The sequence below is a fragment of the Ascidiella aspersa genome, chromosome 6 (genome assembly GCF_963924565.1).
Source record: "Ascidiella aspersa chromosome 6, kaAscAspe10.2, whole genome shotgun sequence".
NCBI lineage: Eukaryota > Metazoa > Chordata > Ascidiacea > Phlebobranchia > Ascidiidae > Ascidiella > Ascidiella aspersa.
This window is the reverse complement of record NC_139452.1, coordinates 13,365,323-13,383,502: the sequence shown is the minus strand read 5'-3', so window position 1 is coordinate 13,383,502 and position 18,180 is coordinate 13,365,323. Positions and strand designations below refer to the sequence as shown.

The following is an 18,180-nucleotide window of genomic DNA, read 5'->3' as shown; positions in this document are numbered from 1 at the left end:
AAAATCGAGCTGGTCGACTTTTTATGTCGCTTCGGTTTACAACACTTTGTCTAAATCCGATTCAGTTCCGGTGTCGGTCGGAGCAACTTAAATGTTCCTTCCGTTTAGCTCCGGTTTGACCTTTATTCGTTTTAAAACCAGTTTAGAAAGTTCCATATTGCAATAAAAGTAACTTACGTAGTTCCGTTAACCTAAACATGTGAAAATAGAAATGTTTTGAACAATATTGAATATTGTAAATGGTATTAAAAATGTTGTAAAGAAAACAAACAGCCAATTAATAAAATCAACAAACAGCCAATTAATAAAAAAAAAATCTAATCAATAAAACATGTCACGTTTATTTAAAGAGTAGCAGTAATTTTCGTATTTTTATATGGGCCGAAAATTTATTTTCGGGACATATCTTGTTTTTGCCGTTATTATATGGGCCGAAAATTTATTTTCGGGACATATCTTGTTTTTGCCGTTATTATATGGGCCGAAAATTTATTTTCGGGACATATCTTGTTTTTGCCCGAAAATGTTTCAGACCGATTTTTGTCCGGAGCTTTATAGAAAAAGTATACATCGTAGAACTTTCAAATTTAATTAATAATAACAATAATATTTTTTACCAAATGTTTGAATACCATTGTAATGTGTGTTTTTGTTTTCAGCAAATGCAATGCCCAGTTAAAAGAGGTAAATATAAACTTTTGCTTATTAAATTGTACCTCATGATCTTTTTTTAGTTTGTGGCGTATTTAAATTATAAAATATTTTGGTATAAAATGTAGTTGAAATTTCCGTCGGCGTTTACTAAAATTTTAGCCAAAAGTTTACTCACTCAAATACTACATTGTATTAGTTGTGTTTCCCTTGTAAGAAAAATTTTCCAATTTGATATAAGATTTTTACCAGAAATTACAAATACTTAAAAAAAAAAGACATATACATTTGTTTTTTCTTGCTGTAGATTGATATGAATAAGGACTTAGAGCCTCAAGGTCCATTTGATGCCATCATTCACAAAGTGACTGATTTAATGATTGAACAGATTCATGGCAATGAAAAGGCCTCTAAGAGCATGGAAAAAATTGAGGTATGTTAAAGTTAAATTCACCCAATAACAAAAAACCTAAATTTGTACAAAAGCGACACTCAACTCAACAAACTTTATTTCATGTTTGCTTTAAATTTCATTTGTTCGCTACTGCCTAAATTCTGATAAAAACGTTTTGTTTTTTGAAATTGAAATATCAATTTAAACAAAAAGTCTATTTATGCGCTATAATACAATAAAACCAGGGCGTGTTATCCAAATAAATTCTTTTGTTATTTTTGTGTACTTTGCAAACCTCTTAAACCATGTGTCCTTAACTTGTAAAGGCTTATTTGAAAAGGAACCCCCACACATTGGTGGTGGATCCGTTAGTTAGTCTGAGGAAGCTCATCAAAAGATATGACACCTACAAACTCATTCAGGAAACCAAAATATGCAGTCAAGGTATATTTATACTTCCATTCTATAGTCATGTGAATATCTTTAGGTTAACTATTTGGTGCCATGTATAAGAGCAAACAACACCATTAATAGGCTTGGTTTGTAATGCATTTTAGACTGGTTTGAAACCCTTGATTTTATAGCAGTTTTTTTAAACACTGATCTTATTTCATTAGGTACACTATGCACGGATCTGTAATAAACATGAATTTTAAAACAAAAAAGATTAAATAAGGATTTTAATGTTTTTTAGTCGCATTAAATGATATTGATGAAGCGGGCAAAATGAAGATGATGTCGACTTACCTAACCTTTTTGACTTTATTATTCATTATTAAACTTATTTCAGTTGTTTAGGTATTAATATGGTATATGTTCGTTGTTATTTGTTTATGTATACTAAATGGCATTATTGGTGTTGTTTAGTTTATTCAAATTTAAACACTTATCTTTGTTTTCAGGCGTGATTCATGTGCCTACCTTTACATTTATACATTCCCGGGACACTGATACCATATTAAAGCAAATGAAAGAAAACAATGTTCGGTTTCCCATAGGTATGTTTCAAATTTAATTAATACATTAAATATAAAACCTTTTTTTAATTTACTTAATTTTAGTTATGTTTGGTATATATATACAGGGTGTCCATAAAGTCTTTTTACAATTAAAAAAATCATAAAAAATGAGATATCGCAATAAGGTTTGTTTTATGTTAATCAGTATTTCATAAAGTTTTTATTGACACTAAAATTTATTGTTTCAAACAAAATTTCTAAATTAACTGTTTAGATGTGCTTCGTGCAACTAATGGTGCCCATATAGAAGTGTATTCAATAAAGTAATGATATTTTTAATTAAATGTTGATTAAATGTTTAGAAGTGTATTTAATGAGTCAATAAAAACTTTATGAAATACTGATTAACAAAAAACAAACCTCATTGCGATATCTCATCATTTCACTTTTTAATAATTTTTTAAATTGTAAAGAGACTTTATGGACACCCTGTATATTAATAGAACAACACCTTTAAACACTTAAAAGCATGATCTAACAAATACCTAAACATATTCACAGTTTGCAAGAAAAATATAGCACATGGTGCTGAATCCCACAAGGTATGTGTTACCGAATTACTATTTATTTATTCTAATATATCAAATAGAGCCTGACTGTAATTTTCGAATTATTTTGTCACGTTTTCCATAAGTCAATAATGACAAGATATCATATCTCATTTTGTTTTCACTTGGCGTGGTGTCAACAGTGCTGAGCAAACACACCGGAGGGTTTAATAAATAATGTTTGTAAAGCTCTTGAAAAAGTGTTCACAATCGGGTGGAAGTGTTTGCCGAAATTAATTTTTAACACTAGATGTAAATTAATGTTTGTCATTGAAACAAATTTTATCCTTGCATACATAGCATTAAATAGTATACAGAATGTAGAACCAAAGGATATAATATATACTTGTAAAAGGTATTTTAAACTATAATAATGAATATTAAATCAAACGTAAAAAATTAAGATATTATGTTTTTAATGGTGTATTCAAATCTTGCATTGGCCAAGTTATATTTTACTTTCTTTTTATTCTATTTTATGTGCAATGAAACTCGTGAATTGACGTCACTTTCGTATTTGCTACAGTTATGTCATTCTTAATTTAACGCACCATTACAAGATAGCATTACACCTAAACCCATGGGGAGATTAGATGTGACTGAACCTAGTAGCGGCCACAATTGACCTATTGTTGTGGTTATTTTTTCTTAGATGTCAATGATTTTCAATGCAGAAGGACTCAAAGATGTTGACCCGCCTTGTGTGGCACAAACTTTCATCGACCACAATGCTTTGTTATACAAGGTATGTATTTTGCGCAAACAAAACAAACTTTGTTTTCTCTGTTAGACTTACCTTTGGTAAACGCTGATATGCACCTAGATTTTGCTTTTTTGTAAACGACTTAACCTGGACCGAAGGTATTTTAAAATGACTAACATTGCCACCAGTTTGTGAGTCTTCTGCTCAACGATCAACCTACGTTCACCAAGGCCTAAAAACTTTTCTTCTGTAACGCTTCACGGTCTTTTGACAGAGACTCATATTCCTGATATGCAAAAAGTCGACTTGATTTGTTTCCGCCTCTGCAGATATACGTGATCGGCGACAGGTACCACATGGTGAAGCGGCCGTCGCTGCGCAATTTCACCCGACAGGACTGGAACGACCACAAGACCATTTTCTTCAACTCGCACAACATTTCCAGCGGCGATTCCGAACGATCCGACTTAACTAAGGCAAATTACGACTGTTATTCTTTTCTTTTATTAGATTTATTTGCCACACACGGAAGACAAAGCGACATGTTATTTAAAAATCCTTTATACGTTCCTTCTGTATTTACATTGGTATTGTTATCTAGCTGTCACATACAAGAAAAATGAACCCACGAGACATAGCCCGCTGAAGTTTTGCAACATTTCCTGGAAAAAACATACTAGTAGATAACTCTCTGTTTCTATAAAACGTAGGTCGATTCGTTTTAAATAAACAGTACCTTATTGATCGCGATGGCGTTACTATTGTCGGTACCATTTTCAACGGGCTTTTAAATAGACGCAGACACCAACTTGTAAATTGCTTTGAACTTTACGCTTACCGTCATAAACTGTCTCGTACTGAAACTTGTCTCACCCAATATAAAAGCTTTGTATCTCTTTCCATGCCGGTGTCCATTGTTCACTTGTAATAAACAGGGCTATACCGAACGTCGTAAAACGCCGACGCGCGTTACGTTGAGGTGTACTCCCAAATAGTTCCACAATTTTCCAAGAACCTCACGTTGGTTTGAGTAGAGTGCGTGTGACTTTGCCAAGGCATAATTGTTGCGATCATCAGTCGATTCCAAATCCTCTGCGTCAATGTAAACTTTTCTTGATGAAGCCACCAATGTTGTAAGAATCAGCTTGTTGCAGAAAACCCGTTATGCACAAAAAAACAGTCATTCACAAAATCACTCGTGCACAAAATCACTCATGCATAAGAATCAGTCATGCATGAAAGCACTCCTGTCTGCAGCCGCGTGTCCAAGGTGGGGGGTTTGGGTGTCCGGACCCCCGATTTTTCATTAGTGATATTATCGTTTTCTTTTCTTTTTTGCCAGGGTTTTACTTACCGTCCTAAGCGGCAATGCTTTTAATGTAATTAGGTAACGCGTCTTAAACTAATGCGAAACCAAAATGAAACGCAAACGCCGTTTTTCGTCTCCTGTTAGGTCGACCGTAAACGCAGGATACTTTTTCTCTTTCGCCTTTCGTTATTCGTTCAGGTTGGCTGATTAGCAAGTGTGTGTTCGACAATGACAACGCAAAAGTAAAAACAATGACAACGCAAAAGTGGCCTTTTTGTTTAATGATTGTTACCGCAAAATTATTCTTTATAAGCATATCCGAACATCACGTGTTTAGTGTGTTATTGACACAACGTATTTTCCTTCAACCGCAACTTGTATTTTGCTCATACGGCACACTGCTTGGCGCAGATGTTGCGCTAATCGTTTCATAATAACACCCGGAAAAAAACGATCTTCGTTTAGTATTGCAGGTGGCAAGAGTGCTTGTAATTAGCGTATTCTCGTACATCGATCGTACGAAACTGCGCGACTGATAGTCGAAACATGATTCTACCAAAATCAATCACACATACTTCATCGTCTTGGTTTAGTTTTTCGTCTGAAGTTAAGGTTTCCACACTAAGCGGTTTCGACGCACGTGTTCGCTTTACGTCGTAAAGTTCACTTTTGCTGGACGTTAATTGGTTGTGTCTGATTGTTTTTTATGGTGTCATAACAAATCACTATTTTACGACGTCACCCGTCACTAGGTTATGACGTCATTGTTCATTAACGATAGACTTAAAATAGGGAAATTTCCTAAGTTGAAAATTCGGGACCCCCCTTTTTTATTTTCTGTATACGCCCCTACCTGCATGAAATGAAAGTAAAGGACAAATAAAATACATTTAAGGGGAAATAAAGTTAACAGTAAAAACTCTCTTTCCTCTTCAGATGGATGAGGGGGTTCCCCGTCCTATTGACCCAACTATTGTGACCACCCTCACCAGTCAACTCTATCAGGAGATCAAGATGACCTTGTACGGCGTTGACGTCATCGTTTGTCCGGAAACCAATCGTCATTACGTCATCGACGTCAACGTATTTCCGGGTAAGCCTGCTGACTGTTTATCAAAATAAATTTATCTTTTTGGTTTGATTTAATTACATTAATCTGGTATGGAATGCAAGTCGTTGTTTCATATGCCCGAAACTATTTTTTGTGAAATGCGACCTTCTTGGGCTTTGGTATTTGTTTTACATATTTTTTGTGTTTTTAACTAAAAAAAGGCAATGGCGAATACCATTTCGGGTATTTTCACGTTTTGTTGACGCCTTTTATTTGCAATTGTAAAAAGATATTGTTGTTACGGCACAAAAGCGAAGTGATTGGTGTTTTCACGAAAAGTGCATTGATTTTTAAACCTAATGTTTCCATTTTGTCTTACTTTGTTCATCCTTAGAATGTTTTTTTAGTTAGACATGTTGTGCGTTGCATTAACGATATATGGCTAATATGAAGAAATAATAATCCCTGGAATTTTTCTGATTTGTTACATTCGATATTTGATGCCAGTGGTTTGTTTCGGCAATATTGCTAGAAATACAAGTTTTATTGCGTGCAGCCGAGGCGAGGACATCAACTGAGAACATTTATCGCTCTTCGTAAGATTTTCGCAAAACGCCTTCTTTAAACGCAGAAACGCCGTTTTTTGAATGATCAGTTTCAAAGCATTAAACATTGGGCGTTTTTCAGGCTACGACGGCGTGAACGACTTTCTCCAAATCCTGGTCGACAGCGTCATGTCGCAGATCGACGGTGCTCACCCTGTCGCCCCGGATCAGGCTAAAGGCGATTGCCTGCTGGAGAAACAAAAGCCATCGGATAATCAAATTCCAGTGATCGACACGCACTTATCGAACGGGCTCATCAGAACCAACGGACACTATAGCAGCAATGGAGCGGCAAGCTGAAGCTAAAGATGCCCTTCTGCTGTGTTTTATACGGATTTTTGACGTCCACCATTTTATGCAGGCATTTTAGTGTTCTTTTTTCCCACCTTTCTTCCCCTATCTTTTAAAATATGTTAGATCAGTATACAATATACATGCACGAAAATTTTTAACTAAATGTAGGCCTATATCAAATGCACTATATAAATAATGTGCATATTATATAAAGTAAGAGGGGAAAATATGTATAAACATTTTAGGTGATATATCACAACCATGAACTTACCTAAAGGTATTTTGATATGGATAATCAAATAAACTCTTAAAATTGTCCATACTTAAACTCAACATTTCATGTTTATGCATAACAGAATTATCGTAATTTCGTCGAAGCTTTAATAATTGGGCACATTGATGTAATTTTGTGTTTCTTTTTTTACCATGCGAACGTGATACTCAACCTGAAACAAGAACACAATGTGTGACAAGCCGTACACAGTAAGCAAATTTGCTTGGTTTTATCATGACCAATCCGATTGGTTACCTAATAATAGTGCGCTTCAATGAGTTTTAAATTGCTATTGTGAACTACTTGCTTTGTGTTTGTCTTAACGACATAATTTATTTTTTGGTTTTTGCAATGCTGTCTCAGTAAATTAAACTTTGATTTATCGCCTTAAAAGTGATATCCTAAACGTTGGGAATAAAACTCTTTCCACAGACTGATTTTTGAAGTAAGTTTTTAATTTAAAAAAATTTTTTTTTTAAGCCAAAAGTTTAGTGTTAGTGTTAATTAATCGAACTTACGAAGTGCAAAGTTGAACTAAGATACAGTACTGTCCAAAATTCACAGCCCAAAGTGGTACGATGCAGGTATTACCGCAGCATAAGTCCATCAAAGACACTAAAGTTTGACTGTTTGTTAACTCGTTTGTTAAATTTACGTTGTGAAATTGTCTTATATGCCACCCTGTTATAAGGTATGCTTCAAGTCCGACACAGCTTCGAATTTTGTTTCACTGCGAAAAAGATAAGCTAACCTATAACCATTGAAAACGGTTTGAAGACTAAATAAAATAAGCACAAGGGTCGGCATTTTTTGGCCTTGGGACTGATTAAAAACTAAGATTTTTTTATCACGGACCGGCCTTCAAAAGCAAATGTTCAGTAAAGGAACTTAATTACAACATTTTTTTAATGAGAGCTAGTTTTGCAGCAGCGAGATGCTCCTACCTAGGAATTATTAAACCTCATCAAACCTGCAATGTGTACCTCACGCCCAGTCTGTTTCACGGTTTCGTCTTTGTTCCTGGCAGCACAGAAAAATCCAGACTCTCATAAGTAAGATGTCGGAAATGTCAGCAAAGTTTTTAAGGCTGTTGGAGGAGGGTATTCTGTTAAGACCTTTATACAAAACATTGGTAGAGTCGTTGCATGAAAAGTAAATTTTAGGCAACCATCATTCGCAATGTCCAGCAGTTGGTCCTCTTGTCGTTCAGTTAAGGTCGGTTCACCTGTCTCGAAGGATTACAGTTTCATTTATTCGCAGTCGTAGGGTCTTTAACGTTTGAACTCCATAAATGCTTACAAGGTAGGAGAACGCTTGTTTAGGTTCGTTTTCTTATAAAGTCTCCGTTAAAGTTTGAAACATTCCAAATACCCCTTTGCTTACGCGTTTTTCCCATTATTACGTTTGTCTATGAAAATGCTGCCACTTTATCTGCCAACTTTAATAAAGTAGTAATTTTTCCCTGAAGTAAAATACTTGATTTGTTGAGCAGATTGAATACGTCACACAACACATGTATCTAGCAAGCATGCAAGATCTGAATGCGCAACCTGCTACGAACCGGTAACGAATAACTCGCGGACCGGCGGTTGCCGACCACTGACCTAGCATACATATTAAATCTGTAAGCTTCTATCTTAAATAAGTGTTTATTTTAAGTTTTGTGTAATGGCCTTAACAACAAGTGTAGACAGGAAATGTAACAACTTTGTGCCGAGAACAAATGACTTTTAGTAATGGACCGTCTATTTAGATTACTTATCAGAGTTTGCTATATTGATGTTATCGTAATTTAAGGCAAAATCGAGCTGTTCGACTTTTTATGTCGCTTCGGTTTTTTGTCTAAATCCGATTCAGTTCCGGTGTCGGTCGGAGCAATTTAAATGTTCCTTCCGTTCAGCTCCGGTTTGACCTTTATTCGTTTTAAAACCAGTTTAGAAAGTTCCATATTGCAAATAAAGTAACTTACGTAGGTACCTGATGAAGCACGGTTGTGCGAAAGCTTGTCGAGAATCAAATACAATTTGTCTTTATACAGTGCCACCTGATTTCTCTATTTAGAATTAGGACAAATACGGCCATATACAAAGATTACGTAGTTACGTTAACCTAAACATGTGAAAATAGAAATGTTTTAAACAATATTGAATATTGTAAATATTGTAAATGGTATTTAATGTTATTTGAATGTTGTAAAGAAAACAAACAGCCAATTAATAAAATCTTTAATCAATAAAACATATCACGTTTAATTAGACTTTTAGAGAGTAGGCCTAGCAGTAATTTTCGTATTTTTTCTTGTTTATCACAACAATATTTTTGGACATTTTGCATTTGCACTATTTAAAAATGTCCAATTATTGCTTTGACTGTACCTAAAACATGTTTAGGCCTACTTTGTACGTGGACCCTTGCTAATAGCCCCTACTATACTCAGGTATCAATGGTTAATTAGGCTAAATTATTAATACAAAATGGCAGGAGCATGGAAACCGTATAAAAAAATTAGCGTAAAGCTCAAAAATGCTTGAAGATTATATGGGCTGACAATATTATTTAAAAAATTGCTAAAACAAACCAGTAAGCGCGCGAAAGCAATACGTTAACGTTTTTGCAATTACATGATTAAATAAAGTAAAAAACAAAATTTTAGACATGGCCCGTGAAAATAAAATATATCTTTACTCTGGTACGCCGTTCGAGCAGTAGCGATTTTACAGGGCCCACTGGAAAATATGCCTTGTAGTCTTTATGATGAACATATTTACAGTGTTGTTAAGTCGTTTCGGTTAATAACTAGACTTGACTTAAGTCATTAGGTGAAATGACCTGGGTTGAAATGAAGCGTTACGTTTTGTTTTATAAAATTAGGTTATTTATCTGAATTCGTGCTAGTAAAAAATTGGCTTGCTATTTGTTGGATTTCTGTTATTTTCTTACTTGAGGTACGGTATTGTTCAAAATCAGATAAGTTTGCCAATTTGAATAGTTGACTGTTTCACCTTTTTATCAAATAGGTTGGTTTGAACTTTAAAGTTGACTTGCTCTAATAATTGACTGCAGGACTTGACTTGGACTTGAGTTATTTTTACAAACAACTTGACTGAGACTGAAGTCGTTTGAATATGACGCGTTTACAACACTGCAAATTTATACATTTCATCTCCCCTTGTGGGCGTTGGCGAGTTACAAGGGGGCGTTTTGGGTCTTTTTCTTATTTGGTGGGCGCTGAACGCACATAAGGGGGCGTTACATGAATATACTTATGGCAAAATTTTATAAAAAGTTCACATAAAATAGTAACAAACAGCACTGTAGGTAAATTTTAATCTTAAATGGCAACTTTCGTACTGCGAACTTGTAGTAGTTTCCCTATCATTGTTACGTAATAATTGGCTTTCTTTTGTAAAGGCTTTTTCTTTTGTAAAGGTTGGTTGCTGTTGCGTTTCACCGTTTTATACGCGGCAAAACATTTATTTATTTAAAGCAGGGGTCGCCAACCTACGGCCCGCCAACCCTTTGACAAATAGACACGAGTCCATTTCAAGTACTTTTTCACTATTTTAACTCAGTACAGGCCAGAATTTTTGCGCTTCGCGCAAATGTTTATCATAAGTCCGGTTTGTTTACGTTTTGATGCTGCCTTTTCAACTAGATCAGCGATTCTTTACCGTTGCACCGTGGAAGGCTGCCAAGTGTGTCGCGCATAAACGGAAAACGTATTACAAAATATTAGACATATATTTCTTAACAATTTTTGATTTTTTTTCGGCAATGTAATAAAACCTAGCAGGAAATTTAAAAGAAATGCCGGTATACCCCCAAAAAATCGCGCTCGCTTCGCTCGTCAGGTGCTCCCGGAATTCAAAATCTATTAAAGTTACCGCGTTTTCTCAAAGAAGCTTTATTACACTTTTAATTAGTAGTATGGATAAAAAAAAATCCAAGGCCCGCCTGATTAACAGTTGTCTTAACATTTGAATAACACAATTTCTTTTAACACAATTCACATTTTGAGACCTTTCAGTGTTTGGTTTGGGCCCGCGACTAGAAAAGGTTGCCAACCCCTGATTTAAAGTCTTGGTGCAGAAAGTTGAATTTTTTCTGGTAATGACATAACCTGGCGAATTAATGTATCTTTTAATTCCCATAGTCAATTCATGTAAGACAACCTCAAATACGACTGACAGCTTATCGAAACGAAAGTGAAGACAATATGATGTTAGACAACGATTAATATAATACTTTGGTGTAAAGCAAGATGAGGGGGCGATATTAAATAATATTGAGCCCAAGGGGGCACTAGTGTAAAGAAGGTTGGGAAACACTGGCCTAAATTGTTAAAACCTTGTGCGGTTTACAAATGTTTCTAATGGTAATGTTAATTTAGAATCTAGATAGAACATTTTGATTGGTAAAGACAAACACTAAAGAGACGAAAAATATAAGTTTTAAAGTGTGTACGCGATTCTATATCTCCATAATGTTTGTTATGAATCGGCAAAGAAACGCTTTAAAAAGTCACGGTTGGACGATACGATCACGTAGTCGTAGAGTGCAGCGCAGAACATGGGTATAATCGAGGTGCGGGACTGTAGGTATAGCCTAGAGTAGATGTTTGTCATAAACATGTAGCAGGGTTGAAAAACAAACGTTTCAATTTAATAATTCACTTTTTTCAATCTGATGATGCAGGCAAATTTGCAAAAAAAATAGTAACTGTTTTCGTAATAAGTTTAGCTTGGACGTAAAGAACGTCTTTTTTATATGGCATATTGTTGCAATTATATATCTTCCGTGGTCAGTTGACATAACTAATTCATAGGACAAAGGATTTTTGTCCTTTACATAATTATGGTAAGAAGCACAATAAGATTGTTTTAGAAAAGGTCGACCTTTACAACTAGCCTATTGCCAAAGGAAATTCGGATTGAAAGCAGCATTAGTAAAAATATCACTGGGAGGTATTGTGTGTCAATTGGTTTTCCAAAAATTCGCCTGAAACCCTAGTAAGCTGTAGAATTCCTCGAGGCGTGTTAGTTTCAAGTTTCTCCTTTCTTGCGCTTACTACGTAGTTTCCCGCTTGCTGATGCATAACGAAAGTGCTGGAAATTTCAGATAGTATTTGAGAAATGGAATTTTGCGGAATAGCAAATCATAATCAAGTGTGATATTTACAAGACGAATTTAAAATATTTTGTATTACAAACCTTGTTCACAATTAGCACTACAAGGTTTCGTACACTTTTTTAAATGTTCATATAGGTATGCTTTTAAAACTTGATCGTCGCGCCTCATAACAAAAGTTAAACGTAGAGTTGGTGAACAGTGACAGGACATTTCAGGACAACCTATTTCCAAACACGTAAATTTGTCAAATTTAATATTATGAGTAAAAGATAAAAGTAGACTAATTTCTTAGCGGAATGCATAATCAACTTTGGAAATTACGTTATAAAGTTACGTCACAGCAGGTCGTCTAAAAAAAGTAATCTTCGGAAACTTGAGGTTTTCGGCACAAATAAACAACAGAAATCTTAGCATTGACACACATTCAAGGATATGGTGAGATGGCCTGGTGAAAAAAGACATGGACTGGTTAAAACTTTTTTACCGGGATGGCGTGCGAAACTTTTTCAGGAACGTCGACCGGACCGAACCGGCTTACTTTCACCACTGGTTATTGCACAATCACGAAAAATCATTAGACAGACTTGAAGCAGGTTGATATAAAGCGAAAAGCGTTCTCGAGGAACGAGTGTGGCCTTTAATTGTCCAGACAGAATGCCACTAAAAAGTAAAAACAGCTAGTTAATTTTATTACTTATATTACTTGTTTAGGTGAAATTTCGTTTGTGACTCTCCTTACTGTACGATATTTGTTGTATGTCTTGCTGCCGAAATATGTCCAGTTGCTTGATAGCGTAACCATTTCAATGAAACTTTGCCAAACGCCAAAGCGTTTAAAGCGGTAAATAACATTTATTGTTTTCCGCTTCAGCAAGTATTTTTGTAGGTAACGTGTGTCTCTTTCAATATAATACTTTGTTTAACATTGCTTTTGAGATATCGCAAAAAATGTACAATTTATATTAATTTAACACTCTGTGTAAAATTGATTTAGTCCTAATCGCTAGCAATAAAAAATCTAAAGCGTTAAATTTTCTTGCCTACCGTGGTCCACGCGAAGCAAAACAAATTTAAGTGGTCTGCGGTAAAAAAAAAGTTTAAGAACCCCCGGTGTAAGCATATACGTACTACGCAACTTACAACATTTAGTATTTCCAGAACTGGGTCAATACAGTAGCTATAGGTGTGCTGCGTGTGCAAAATCAATTGGGCGATTGCGGGCGTTGCTCATAACCTAAACGCCGCCTTTCTTTCGGTGGGCAAAACGGTGAAGACAAGCTCTGGCTCGGCGATCAACATTGCGATTTGCCTGGCAACGGTCGGTTCCGAGCAGCTCTTCTCATTTGCCGCGTTCACCTGTCCCTGCCCTCAAGCAAATACAACCAGAAAAGGTGAGATCCGGGTACTAAAATAGAATAGGCTGAATTGGTTGCTAAAAATGTGAAGACGCGCGAAGACATTTTGCTGAAAATAACACTATTATTGGGATAAATTTTGTTAACGAAAAACTAAGAAAATCTAAAAAAAAATCAAACCCAATGACCTTGTATGAGATTTAGTCGAAACGATTGTTTGAATTTTAAACAATTAACTGTCAAACGGTAAAAGAAGGATTAACGTTGTACATAAACTTTACAGACCTTTAACGTTGTTTTTGCGGATTATAAAGAACCATAAATAATACCCGAGTTATCATAAAAGTGTAAAACGTCGAATTTTATGGGGTTAATTTAAGACCATGTGGTAATCATCGTTTTTATGAACACATTTGAGTTAAAAAGTGGTGATCTTTCAAATTGCCAGGGTGAATGCTTGGCGAGAACAACAACTCAGTGTTCTTCCAACATTTCCTTCTTGCCAACGGTGGATGGTGGATGCGTCATGAAGACCAATAGCTTTGCATTTTTACATATTTCGTGTTCTACTTTTCAGTGCTTGAGACGTTGGGCGGGAACAGGATCTACGGAATGGTGTTCATCATCTTTCCAGCAATCGCACTCTTCCTACTCGGATACGCGATGAACATCCGGACCTGGAAGTTGATGACTGGATGTTGGAGGAGGAGCGACCAAGCGGCGAGAGGTTATGTGGCGGGATGCTGCACTCTCATGGAGATCATGATGCAGGTGCACGATTAAGGACTTTTAGCAAAGTGAAATTCTATTTATTTAAATCGGCCTTCTTTAACAGTGTAAATATATGACGTACAAATGAACAATAAAACAGATCGGAGTAAATATTCTATAGTCTTGAGTAATATCAGCCCCCGATTTATTGTCAGCTACACAACTTCTATAGCGCACAATTGATTTTTTACTATATGACTTCAAGGTAATAGATCGGATTTGCCTCAATCTATTGCCAGCAGAAATGTTGTAATTATTGTGTACCTTACTTTGCCACTTAAGATTTTTCATGATTTGTTTTTACCAAACATTATTATAAAGGATTTCGAATTTGCTATGTTTAATCGATATCTGCTATGATTAGGTATATAAGGCATAAAAACTAGGAGCGCCACATGTCTTGTTTTTTTCAGCTTCTATGTTTCTACGCAGGCCGCAGTGGCTCCAGCCGCGTGGATGTCCATAGCCTTTCTCGACGGCAAATACTTTGCGTGCGCTATGTCCACTCAACCTTACGACATGCCGTGTGATCTCGTCAGTCGGACCGCTGCCAACAAAAGTAAGCTAAGGAAAGACGCGCTTAACACTTTTAGTATCCTCCCCAAACTGGCATCTTCACATATGAGGCAAGCCATGTATACGACGATTTTAGTGTAGCATTATATCCTGTTAAATGGGACAGTTTACTCCTTTTGAACGTAGCCACACAAAATGCACTTTAACCCTTTTGTGCAAAATACAAAGGACAATTATCTTCGCAAAAGCCGCACTCTTTTATTCCCCTGTCGTTGTATTCCCGTTTACAGGTTAAATTTTTTGTTGAGGGATGTAACGCATTTTTAAATGGCGCAATCAAGGAAAAAAAGTAGGACGAAGGCACTCGCCGATCTTCGATCGGTTACGACTTTTAGCTTCATATTTCAAAACAGAAAAGTAACGATATCAGGCTAGCAGTTTAATTGCAGTGTAATGAAGACCGCAACATTCCACAATTAACTTTGCTGTATGTAGCCTATTGACTGTATAGACGTAATAATCCCAATAGATGTTGCCCGTTTAGTTAATAAAGACACATGGTGTTAAGTTTATCCTCTAATCCAGTGGTTCTCAACCTGTGGTACGCGTACCACTAGTGCTACGCGAAGTCATTTTGGGTGGTACGCTGTACGCAGTAGGTTTTTAAGTAAAATTACAGTTTTACTAAAGGGCTAAGCATTTTTTTTTATTGTAAACTATACATTCATCGTAATGATTGTATAGTTAAATTTTTATGCTTCTTTAACCATAGGAACTATTATCTTTCCGGAACATCTTTGCAATTTTCTTTTATGACATCATAGCAAAACAACAAAGAATTACAAAACTTGACTACCAGTATCTTGCAAGTTAAAAAAGAGAAACTTTTTTGAGGTGGGCCGCATTTGTTTAGAAATTTCCGGGCTAACTAATTAGCTAATCCACCCCTGTTAATAATCCTATATACATTTTGAGTAAAGTTGTCTTTTCGACATTTTGTTGGTACGCAACAAGATCATAGAAGCTCGAGGTGGTACGCAGTGAAAAAAGGTTGAGAACCACTGCTCTAATCTCTTAATTTATGACCCATTACGTATTAAAGTTTGCCCCAAATATTATTGTTCTCTTTTACGTAATGCCATTCCCTTGTATATGTCAACAGCTGTGACTTTTCTTACTAGAGCGTATATCTTGTAAGCACATGAAATAACCTATATAAAAGCCATGACTCAAATGCCGATGTGGGCTGTATTTTGCAGTTCGTTACACAACGGAATACGAAAGGCAAAGGCAGACCTCGCAGGTTCTTGGTTGGATTTTTATCATTGCGGCCATGTTTTTCGGATCGCTTGTTTACACGGCTTACAGGTAATGCTAAACTGTAGGAGCGTAACGAACAAATGAGCTTTAATTTGTCACGCTGTTTTTCGTATTTTAATGCTGAGTAATAAACAGTACAACGTCTTAGCAAGTTTTTTTTTTTTTTTTGAAAAAAATTGCAGAAGCTTAGTTGTGTGTCATGCAGGGGTCAACATAAGATTTGGGAACACTTTAAAACTTACCAAACGAATACTCGAAAAGCCCGCGTGATTTAAATATAATTTAAAATATTTTAAAATGGTGACAGGCTTGATGAAGTATTTTGGCACCACCTTGTAAAAGTCAAAACTAAATTACAACTAATTCGTTGACGGCAACTTGTATATATCACGCTTATAGAGCAAAGGTAAAAGCAAAAGTGAAATGTTTTGATATAGGAAAACTCTTATTTTAATCATCTGTGAAAACAATATTATGTGAATTCAGTATATCAATTTGTATATCCAGAAAAGTGGAAAAGTGGGAAAAAATGTAAGCTGGTGCTTTTCTAGTAATCTTTAAGTTTTTAGGTGGCTTTCTCCTCTAACTTATCATCAACGTCATTATATGAAGTTGTATCAAGAAATCGAAATGAAGCAATTTGAAGAGGTCGCTAGAGAGCAGGTCAGGAACACTAGGTTGTCATAATCTCTCTATCCGAAATATATACAAACTCCTTATTTAACACGACATTTGTTAAAACTGCGACGCTCAATTTTTTATTCGTGTCGTTTACCAGATTACCGAAGAAACTAAGAAAAACGCTGAATATTTCTTAACATTTGAATAACACAATTTCTTTTAACACAATTCACATTTTGAGACCTTTCAGTGTTTGGTTTGGGCCCGCGACTAGAAAAGGTTGCCAACCCTTGATTTAAAGTCTTGGTGCAGAAAGTTGAATTTTTCCTGGTAATGACATAACCTGGCGAATTAATGTATCTTTTAATTCCCATAGTCAATTCATGTAAGACAACCTCAAATACGACTGACAGCTTATCGAAACGAAAGTGAAGACAATATGATGTTAGACAACGATTAATATAATACTTTGGTGTAAAGCAAGATGAGGGGGCGATATGAAATAATATTGAGCCCAAGGGGGCACTAGTGTAAAAAAGGTTGGGAAACACTGGCCTAAATTGTTAAAACCTTGTGCGGTTTACAAATGTTTCTAATGGTAATGTTAATTTAGAATCTAGATAGAACATTTTGATTGGTAAAGACAAACACTAAAGAGACGAAAAATATAAATTTTAAAGTGTGTACGCGATTCTATATCTCCATAATGTTTGTTATGAATCGGCAAAGAAACGCTTTAAAAAGTCACGGTTGGACGACTTCTTATACGATCACGTAGTCGTAGAGTGCAGCAGAGCGTAAAGCTATTGAATGTTGTGGTAGGCAGAAAGCACAAGAGTATAATCGAGGTGCGGGACTACAAACGTTTCAATTTAATAATTCACTTTTTTCAATCTGATAGTGCAGGCAAAAAGACGTGTCGTTTACATGGCATATTGTTGCAATTATATATCTTCCGTGGTCAGTTGACATAACTAATTCATAGGACAAAGGATTTTTGTCCTTTACATAATTATGGTAAGAAGCACAATAAGATTGTTTTAGAAAAGGTCGACCTTTACAACTAGCCTATTGCCAAAGGAAATTCGGATTGAAACAGCATTAGCAAAAATATCACTGGGAGGTATTGTGTGTCAATTGGTTTTCCGAAATTTCGCCTGAAACCCTAGTAAGCTGTAGAATTGCTCGAGGCGTGTTAGTTTCAAGTTTCTCCTTTCTTGCGCTTACTACGTAGTTTCCCGCTTGCTGATTCATAACGAAAGTGCTGGAAATTTCAGATAGTATTTGAGAAATAGAATTTTGCGGAATAGCAAATCATAATCAAGTGTGATATTTACAAGACGAATTTAAAATATTTTGCATTACAAACCTTGTTCACAATTAGCACTACAAGGTTTCGTACACTTTTTTAAATGTTCATATAGGTATGCTTTTAAAACTTGATCGTCGCGCCTCATGACAAAAGTTAAACGTAGAGTTGGTGAACAGTGACAGGACATTTCAGGACAACCTATTTCCAAACACGTAAATTTGTCAAATTTAATATTATGAGTAAAAGATAAAAGTAGTAAGGCGACAACCAGTTTATTCAGCGATCAAAACGAAAAAGGCAAACGAGC

At 35.6% G+C, this 18,180-nt stretch overlaps 2 protein-coding genes across 2 annotated transcripts; both read left to right on the top strand.

Moving 5' to 3' along the window:
- Positions 1-658: 658 nt before the first annotated feature.
- LOC146139985 (inositol-tetrakisphosphate 1-kinase-like) lies at positions 659-7,281 on the top strand. The gene is made up of 9 exons (XM_083391817.1): positions 659-684; positions 959-1,084; positions 1,372-1,489; positions 1,948-2,043; positions 2,566-2,606; positions 3,265-3,357; positions 3,645-3,791; positions 5,561-5,717; positions 6,363-7,281. The coding sequence occupies exons 2-9, from the start codon at positions 965-967 to the stop codon at positions 6,578-6,580; spliced, it is 990 nt and encodes a 329-aa protein (XP_083247943.1). The 5' UTR covers positions 659-684; positions 959-964; the 3' UTR covers positions 6,581-7,281.
- On the top strand, positions 7,037-16,627 carry LOC146139984 (calcium homeostasis modulator protein 6-like). Its single transcript, XM_083392582.1, has 6 exons — positions 7,037-7,057; positions 13,162-13,369; positions 13,911-14,104; positions 14,537-14,663; positions 15,880-15,988; positions 16,510-16,627. Exons 1-6 carry the CDS (start codon positions 7,037-7,039, stop codon positions 16,625-16,627), a joined length of 777 nt encoding a protein of 258 aa, XP_083248708.1.
- The last annotated feature ends 1,553 nt before the right edge of the window (positions 16,628-18,180 follow it).

Coding starts and splice junctions, on each gene's coding strand:
- LOC146139984 (XM_083392582.1), top strand. CDS start 7,037: ATGTGTGACAAGCCGTACACA. Junction 7,058..13,161: donor TGTGTGACAAGCCGTACACA/GTAAGCAAATTT, acceptor CAGTAGCTATAG/GTGTGCTGCGTGTGCAAAAT. Junction 14,664..15,879: donor TCGGACCGCTGCCAACAAAA/GTAAGCTAAGGA, acceptor TGTATTTTGCAG/TTCGTTACACAACGGAATAC.
- LOC146139985 (XM_083391817.1), top strand. CDS start 965: ATGAATAAGGACTTAGAGCCTCAAGGTCCATTTGATGCCATCATTCAC. Junction 1,085..1,371: donor AGAGCATGGAAAAAATTGAG/GTATGTTAAAGT, acceptor TAACTTGTAAAG/GCTTATTTGAAAAGGAACCC. Junction 2,044..2,565: donor CAATGTTCGGTTTCCCATAG/GTATGTTTCAAA, acceptor ACATATTCACAG/TTTGCAAGAAAAATATAGCA.